This window comes from Mustela erminea, chromosome 7 (genome assembly GCF_009829155.1).
Source record: "Mustela erminea isolate mMusErm1 chromosome 7, mMusErm1.Pri, whole genome shotgun sequence".
Taxonomy (NCBI): Eukaryota; Metazoa; Chordata; class Mammalia; order Carnivora; family Mustelidae; genus Mustela; species Mustela erminea.
This window is the reverse complement of record NC_045620.1, coordinates 41,546,274-41,554,775: the sequence shown is the minus strand read 5'-3', so window position 1 is coordinate 41,554,775 and position 8,502 is coordinate 41,546,274. Positions and strand designations below refer to the sequence as shown.

General features: G+C 43.7%; 1 protein-coding gene across 1 annotated transcript; it reads right to left on the bottom strand.

The window, feature by feature from the left end:
• Window positions 1-972: 972 nt before the first annotated feature.
• Window positions 973-6,586, bottom strand: OTOR (otoraplin). The gene is made up of 4 exons (XM_032351457.1): window positions 5,243-6,586; window positions 4,478-4,617; window positions 3,269-3,379; window positions 973-1,957 (listed from the first exon to the last, which is right to left on the bottom strand). Exons 1-4 carry the CDS (start codon window positions 5,355-5,357, stop codon window positions 1,934-1,936), a joined length of 390 nt encoding a protein of 129 aa, XP_032207348.1. The 5' UTR covers window positions 5,358-6,586; the 3' UTR covers window positions 973-1,933.
• Between the last annotated feature and the right edge of the window lie 1,916 nt (window positions 6,587-8,502).

Sequence of the window (8,502 nt, the reverse complement as noted above, 5' to 3'; positions counted from 1 at the left end):
CCCTTTGAAGGTTCCGAACTCCATGTAAAAACATGAAATTAAACACACCTGCTTTCCTCCTGGTAATCTGTCTATGTCAGTTTAATTCCTAGGCCCAACCAGAGACGCAAGGAGGGTAGAAGGTGGTTTCTCTTTCCCTCCCATGAATCCATGAATCTCAAATCTGGGGGTCTTGTGAAAAAATGCAGATTGTGATTCCGAAAGTCTTCAGTGGGTTCTGCCTTCTTAACCAGCACCCAAGCGAGGCCCATGCAGCTGCTGGGCCAGGGATGGCCCTTTGCCATCTGAGGGGCTAGCTGGTGCTTTAAAGTCCCTACAGGTACTTCCATTCTGGTGATGCAGCTCAGCCCCCAGAAGATGGAAACCAATCAGGGGCCCCAAAAGTCCTGGGTGAAATTGGTTCTGGGGAAGGGGAGGCCGGTGTGGCCAGGAGGGACTGTAGCCCAAAGCCCTGTTCTTGGGGAGGAAATCTGGAAGCATGAGGCCAGACAGATGGGGACTTTGGCAGACAAAGGGTGTCATAGGGATGCTGGGTGTCTTGAGGGATAATGGGGTACTTGAAATGGGGGAACCAGAAAGTGAGAGGCAGATAGAAACAGAGGATAAATGCTTCTTATCTTAAATTGTGTCGACCATCCTAGTTGCTTCCTGAAACATTTTATGGCATGCAGTAAGACAGAGGCAATGGACTGATGCATTTGGGTTTGGGGGGCTTTCTTGGGGTACCATTGCACATAATGGAACCTCATTAGAATTTGGCAAAAATATATTCACCCCAAATCATAGTAGACACAGCTAGAAAAATGACCCTGGAGTGCCAGTCTCCATCTTGTCCTAAATGCTCTCCTCCTCATCCTGGTGGGATGAACAGATCACAGAAAACTGAGGAATCAACCTCATTTCCAAGCCCCTTCTAGACTTTTGACGCCCCCAGGCGAAAAATGCTTTAAAACAATTTTTAATCAGAAATTGTCAGGTTTTTTGAGTACAGGCATTTTAATTACATGTAAACAGACTCATGACTACATCAAAAGAATTATATTAGGAATGAACAATCAAAGTAAATTTCCAATTAAATGTAGAGAAACTTGTACGTCCATTGGGACCACCAATCCCCCTCACCAGATTTCTTCCCACATCATCCTTGACTCGGGGACTTTGCACAGGAAGAGGAAATTCGAAGTTGAAAGAGAAGTAGAAAAATAACCCACAGACGTTTTCCTCCTGTCTCTTGATTGGAAGCTCGAATGTTTGCAGTAACAGCACTCACAAAGGGGAAACTATCCCATTACAAATATTTCATAAGCTGCGCCTCCCTTATTACAGACACACATACTTACTTAAAAGTAAAGAGAAAGAGGCAGAGTCCAATATCTCTGAGTCCAAAAAACTCATCCACTCGCACCAGTTTCACATCTCAAAGGCATCAAATATTAAAAGTAACAATAATCCTGGCATATTCCTTGAGGATATAGCCTCTTTGGGTACATTATAACACTCCCAATGGCCAGTAAGACAAATAATTAGAAAACAGCATGTCCCAAGTAAGACCTGTCACCTACCAAGTTTCTATAAGGAGCCAAAGAACTGGCAAGAATTACAGTGAAGAAGTAATACAAATGAACCGTCTTCTGTATGCATTCCTGTGTAAGACAGGATTCTCTAGGCTGAAAAAGAATTTCTGCTTTCAATTCTCCCCCTTGAGCCAAACATCGCCCTGCCCTCCAGGTGCTGGGAAGACCAGGCCAGCAGAGAACTGAACAGAATTTACTCCTTCATCTACCACCACTGGCCCCCAAGACTCAGCCCTCCTGTAAGGATAAAAAAGCCTTGAATCAAAAGTCAGGAATTAGGGACACATATTTTTTGTTGTTGTTGTTATTTCACTGTTTATATTTTTTGGTGTTTCCTTTTTATTTGCAGGTCTAATTTCTTACTCACAGAAGAAGTCAATATCCTGGAGGAAAAAAGGCAAAAAAAAAAAAAAAAGAAAAAAAGAAAAAAGAAAGAAAAGAAAAAAGAAAAAGGTTGAACTGAGCAGATAAGGACCAGAAAACAAATGCATTTTCTTTATTAAAAAATCATAGGTCATCAAAGGGAAATCTGGATTTAAAATAAGGTTGAACCCCAAAGAGTATGACATAATTATCACCTCAAGTCAAAAACTACTTAAAATGAAGGTTCTCAAATACACTTTTAATTGGTGGTTATTTGACACATTCAAGCTCCATGCTCAGAAGGGATGACAAGTGAGTCCCGTTTGTGTGGGTTGGGCAATGTTTTGAAGTTATTTCATGCAGCAATTAGCTCCAGGAGAATGTCTTCAAAACAACCACCTTGCCAAGTAGCTCAAAGGGGATCTTTTATGTCTCTTCTGGGGTTTGCAAGACCCCAGGGCATTGGAAAGAGTATAATTCCTTTTTCAAACACAAGTAGAATCTATCTACCACAGAAATAAGGCATCCAAAGATTTTTTTTTTCCAGAATGTTTTGATTTGATTAAATACAGGTGCTGATTTTTTCCCAGCCCAGGTGCTTTAGTAAATAAATATAACCCTCAGTTAAGAGTCCGTAAATACTATATTCCTTTCTTTCTTTGTGACATGGACTCCTTTCTAGGATAACTTGTATCTAAAAACGAAAGGGGGTGGGTTCAGTAACCTTTCAACAGTGGGAATAGGTGTAAATGCTCGCCCAAACCGCCCTGTCCCCGGGGAAGCCTCCATGGCAAGTAGGGGGGTTGTTCAGGGAGTCTTGTAAGAGACGTGATGCATTTTTTAAAGCTTTTTTTTTTTTTAATTTTATTTACTTATTTGACAGAGAGAGAGAGAGAGAGAGAGATCACAAATAGGCAGAAAAGCAGGCAGAGAGAGAGAGGGAAGCAGGCTCCCTGCCTAGCAGAGAGTCCGACGAGGGGCTCGATCCCAGGACCCTGAGATTACAATCTGAGCCGAAGGCAGAGGCTTCATCCACTAAGCCACACAGGTGCCCCGAAATGATGCATTTTTTAAAAAATATTTTATTTACTTATTTGACAGACAGAGATCACAAATAGGCAGAGAGGCAGGCAGAGAGAGAGAGAGAGGGAAGCAGGCTCCCTGCCTAGCAGAGAGCGCGACGAGGGGCTCGATCCCAGGACCCTGAGATCATGACCCGAGCCGAAGGCAGAGGCTTAACCCACTGAGCCACGCAGGCAGCTGACATTTTTAACACTTGCTGCATTAGCCCAGGATCTGAGTCCATCTCTGGCCTACTCTGAGACACTTACCGTGGTGGGGACTTCCTTGGTGGCTTCTTGGTACACGTGTTGCTCCTCGACCAAGCTGCTGGGGAAATAGCCCAGGGTGCCCATCTCATCCTCACGGTCATCTCCATAAACCTGTGTGCCCAGAAGAGTAACAGTCAGGGGATTGCGGATGGAGGTCCACTTCTAAAAACCCTCTGGGCTCACATTTGCTGTGAATGAGAATTATAGAATTGCAATGTCTCGCTTTTTCATTCTGGATTCCAGGGGCCTCAGATCCAACTTTGAAGCTCATTCACAGCCACTGAGTCAACCCACAGAAAGTGTATCTCTGTTCCTCTGTGGCCCCGTCTTCCCGGTCTCACTGAGCATTCCTTTATTTCATGCAATCTTGTGAGCCGCCTTGGAACCCATAAACAAAGTCAGTACTTTTCTTTTTTTCTTCTTTCCTTTTTAAAATTTTATTTAATTTCTTTTCAGTGTTCCAAAATTCATTGTTTATGCACCACACCCAGTGCTCCTTGCAATACGTGCCCTCCTTAATACCCATCACCAGGCTCACCCAACTCCCCACCCCCTGCCCCCACCCTGCCCCTTCAAAACCCTTAGTTTGTTTCTCAGTCAGTACATTTCTTAAGAACAAAATATACTTTTATTTTAAAGAACTGGTCTTTCTCAGTTAAAAATTTGAATGCACAGATACTTGAGTGAATTTAAGATTTAATCGTTCATTCCTTGAGAGTCTGTCTGTGGGGCTGCAGATGAGAACAGGAAACCAGCTCGGCTTCATCCCTCCCTAGGGTCCGCCCCCGGCCGGTGAAGAAAGCAGAGAAGAAAGCAGATTCTCTGGAACTGAAGAGAATGTTAGTTTCCTTTAAAATACTGAAGTGGAGCCTGACTGCCAACACACACATGCCTTTTCCTTGGCAAATCCCTGCAAACATTTTTGAGTAAGTTTCAAACTCTTTGGGATGTTCAAGCCCCCACATGGTTGACTAGGTCTTGACAACACATCACATAAACCTACATTTGGTTTTGTTATGAAATTTTCTTTTTTTCTTCAAAATGTAACAAAAGCAAATGTGTGTGAATTTCAGCACTTGTATCTAAACCTCTCCATTGTTCTTAAGAGCTTGTTCCAAACACTGAAATATATTGAAGGTAGATCAGAGAGAAAACATTAAGAGCAACTTATGTTAAGATGTGTGTATATTTGAAAGGATCTCATCTTACACTGCCAGCCCAGAATTCTCCAGCTCCATTTTCTTGCACCAGCTTTGAGTAAATGTAAATCTGCTGTCCTTTTTTAACATTAATGAACCTGCAGTCTGGGGCATTGTAATCTTCTCGAGCTCGGGCCAGAGAAATAGTGTCTGGAAGAAAAGCAACATTGAAATGACTACATTTTAGTCTCCTGGATTTTGTTCGTTTGTTTGTTCCTTCCTTCCTTCCTTTCTTCCTTTCTTCCAGATTTATTTGTGTATTTGAAAGAGAGAGAGAGAGAACTCATGGGGAGGGGGAATTGTGGAAAAGGGAGAGAGAGAGAGAGAGAGAGAGAGAGAAGTAGATTCCCCGCCGAGCATAGAGCCTGATTCTGGCCTTAATCCCAGGACCCTGAGATCATGACCTGAGGCAAAATCAAGAGTCAGATGCTTAACCAACTGAGCCACCCAGGCACCCTTAGTCTCCTCAATTTTCTAACAGTGAAAAGGCCAGGCATATCAGAAAACTAGGAAATCAGAGAGATCAGTAATTCCCAGTTTATAGTTCCCATTCAGTTCAAGAAGAGTAATACAGCCAAGGTCTGAAAGCTGAGAATTTTAACTAAGTGAATTCTCCGTAGTAAGACACCAAAGGTACAGACCATGAGAAACAGAGCTAGCAACATACACATTAGAGAAGATTCACTTAAAGCCCAATTAGATGTTCAGGTATTAGTGGATATTTTTTTCAATTATATAATAGAAAGATAATAAAAGGCATAAAAAATGTCCTTACACACGCACTCGTCATCTGCACAGAGCTTCTTGGAAGCAAGTCTGTCCATAAATATTCCATGCACGGCACATATGGCCACAAGACCTGGGAGGGAAAATAATAATAGTCTGGCCATCTCCCTTTTTTGGCTGTTTTTGCTGTCGTCCTTTAACTGGAAGTGGAAGCTGACTGCAGTGGTTCCTCTCTTTTATGTGGAAGCCAGACATCTGGGTGAGTGCCCCCCGGCCAATGGGAAGGTGCCCACCGTTCCTTCCTCTGCTTTCCTAACAGCCCCTGGGATCCAGGGGCTAATTTGCATCTGGTTTTCCAAAGAGACCCAAACTCGATGTCTTTTTCTTTTTTTTATTAATACACAAAAGATAGCCCAAACAGTCCACCATCGGTAAAGTCTTTTTAGCTGTGGTATATTGCCCTAGTAGGGAATTGTGGAAAGAGCTATGAGAACTTTAAATCATTTAAAACCATTTTTTTTGCTCCATTTTCATATTCTTTCCACTTAGGAGCAAAGAGGTTCTAAGTAGAGGAATCTGCTGAAAATGAGAGATCCATATCCTTAGGACACAGAATGTTCCTTGAAACAAATCCGATTAGTAAACATGTGGGTTTATAGACTAGATAAATCAAGGACGCTTAAGTTTACAAATCACCCATGATAGAATTTCCAGAAGTCTCGTCTGTCCTGACACGGATATGGTTTGGAACACATGAGCCACAACCTACCCAGACCCTAGCAAATGTGGAAAGGAGGACGTAGGTGAGTTGAAAAGAACAGAACCATCTTTTTTTTTTTTTTTTTTTTTTACCCTCTGGGTCATTTGAAATTTTGTCTCAAAACCTGCTCCTGGGTAGAGACAGGAGAAAGCTAGAGGTTCTTCTTACCACCCTTATCCCTGCTTCTGGGACTCTTTCCCATGGAAAGAAGAGCACTGCTAGAAATCACCAAAGTTGAAGGGCCAATACCCAGCTCCCATCTAGTCAACAAACATTTTCTGAGCACTGTTCCAGGCATAAGAGATATAGCTGTGAATAAAAAAAAATTCCCTGGCCACATGGATTTACTTTCTGTGAGGAGAGACAGACAATAGGTTGCTGCCTTTTCTAGTGTTTAGGGCTGGTGTCTCTTTCATAAGATTCACCCCCTCCCACCCCGCACCATTGTTTCTAGAATAGAGGTCCCTGTCAGACTTGGCTGATGACAAGATTTCAGAGTAGAACCTCCTCCTCCTCCCTCCCCACAGCGTGCTGTCTCCTCACCAGATGAGGGACAAGCATTCAACTTATAAAATAATTTTGTACAAAACTAGGGATAAAATGGTAAAGCAAAAATATACTTACAGTATTATTTTTTTCATAAAAGGTTTTATCTGGGGGTGGGATGCAAGTATGTGTGTGTGTTATTTTCAGAGGACAATCTTTTATACAGCTGGCCCAGATTTAGAAGCTCATTTAATTCAATATCTTCATTATAGTCAAAGATACTACAGCCTCTACAGTCCAGAACTGTTTATTTTTTGTAAAGATATTGTTTTATTTATTCATTTGAGAGAGAGAGAGAGCACAAGCAGAGGGAAAAACAGGCTCCTCGCTGAGCAAGGAGCCCCATGCAGGACTCGAACCCAGGACATTGTGATCATGACCTGAGCTGAAGGTAGATGCTTAGCCAAATGAACACCGAGGTGCACCAGAATTGAGATTTTAAATTCCTCATTTCCTGTTTCCCTTCAAGGAAAAGATGAACGAGAAGTCATTTCCGAAAGCAGGTTGCCCGTGCTTTTTTCCTTCCTTATAAGCGAGGCGCCTAAGAGGGTCTCTGAGAAAACTAAAGCATTGATTAAATCTTCTTAATCTTGTTCAGGCAGCCGTTTTACAGACTGGGCTGGTCTCAAGCCAGCCCTCAGCACAGGAGAGCGAGAAGACAATTGCCACTTAAGAGGCATTTAAGGGAAACAGGGATTACCACCCCGTGTTCAAGCGCCCCCACCCTTGCCCCTGGAGCAGGGTGAAACATGGAAGAGATCTTCAACCAAGCCATCACAACAACTTAGCAAGCTAAGGCTGGTATTCACACCAAGCCATTATTGGCTACTGGAAGGTGGAGAAGCAAAGAAAAGAGATGTCAAGCCATCTGAGCACATCCCAGGCAGGCCTGGGTTGTCCTAGCTTTCTGTAGTAGGCAGAGGTAGAATGCAAATGAACGTTTTCCTTGCGGTTGGAATTTAAACTTACAATAACTTGCGAGCATTTGTCCCTGGAGGCACACTCCAGACCTTGCAGATGCTGGGGGTCCGGAGAAGGACCTGCTCTGTCCTGAGCAGGCTCACCTCCTTCATCTGGATTTTCAGGTGTATTCTCTGAGTCTTTATTGCCCAAATGACATTTTCTTTTCTTTCTTTTTTTTAAGATTTTATTTATTTATTTGACAGAAAGATTGCAAATAGGAAGAGAGAGAGAGAAGCAGGCTCCCTGCTGAGCAGAGAGCCCAAGGAAGTGCTCGATCCCAAAACCCTGAGACCACGACCGGAGCCGAAGGCAGAGGCCTAACCCACTGAGCCCCCCAGGTGCCCCACAAATGACATTTTCTTTCTTTTTTTTTTTTTAAAGATTTTATTTATTTATTTGACAGACAGAGATCACAAGTAGGCAGAGAGGCAGGCAGAGAGAGAGGAGGAAGAAGGCTCCCTGCTGAGCAGAAAGTCCGATGTGGGGCTCGATCCCAGGATCCTGGGATCATGACCTGAGCTGAAGGCAGAGGATTTAACCCACTGAGCCACCCAGACTCCCCCACAAATGACATTTTCTGCTCTCGTTCCTAAATTAGTTCTTGATCTGCAGTTCTTAAAATGGAGCCCATGGCTCCTTTAAGGTCTAAAAACCAGCTTGGGCGGTGGATGGGGTGGAAGCAGCCCCCTTGCTGTGACCTACAAGGCCTTGCATGATCTGGCCCCGAGGCCCCTCCAGTCACTCTCTCCCTGCTTGCTCTGAGCCTGCCATATAAGCTGCTCTGTCTTTTGAAAATGCAAAGCTCATTTCTACGTTAGGCCCTCCAGAGCGGATTGCTGGGGAAGGTTTCACTCCACAGACCAGCCCTCCCCCAGATAGATGGGTTTCACACAGCCATTCTTGTCCTCCTCCAACTCGGTCCATCCATCGTGTGACCGTGGCACACCGCCTCGTCGCTTATCACTACCTGACAGGCGTTCTTTATTTACGTGGAGGTGATTTGTCCCCGTACACCGCAGTGAAAGCTCCAGGACATGGGG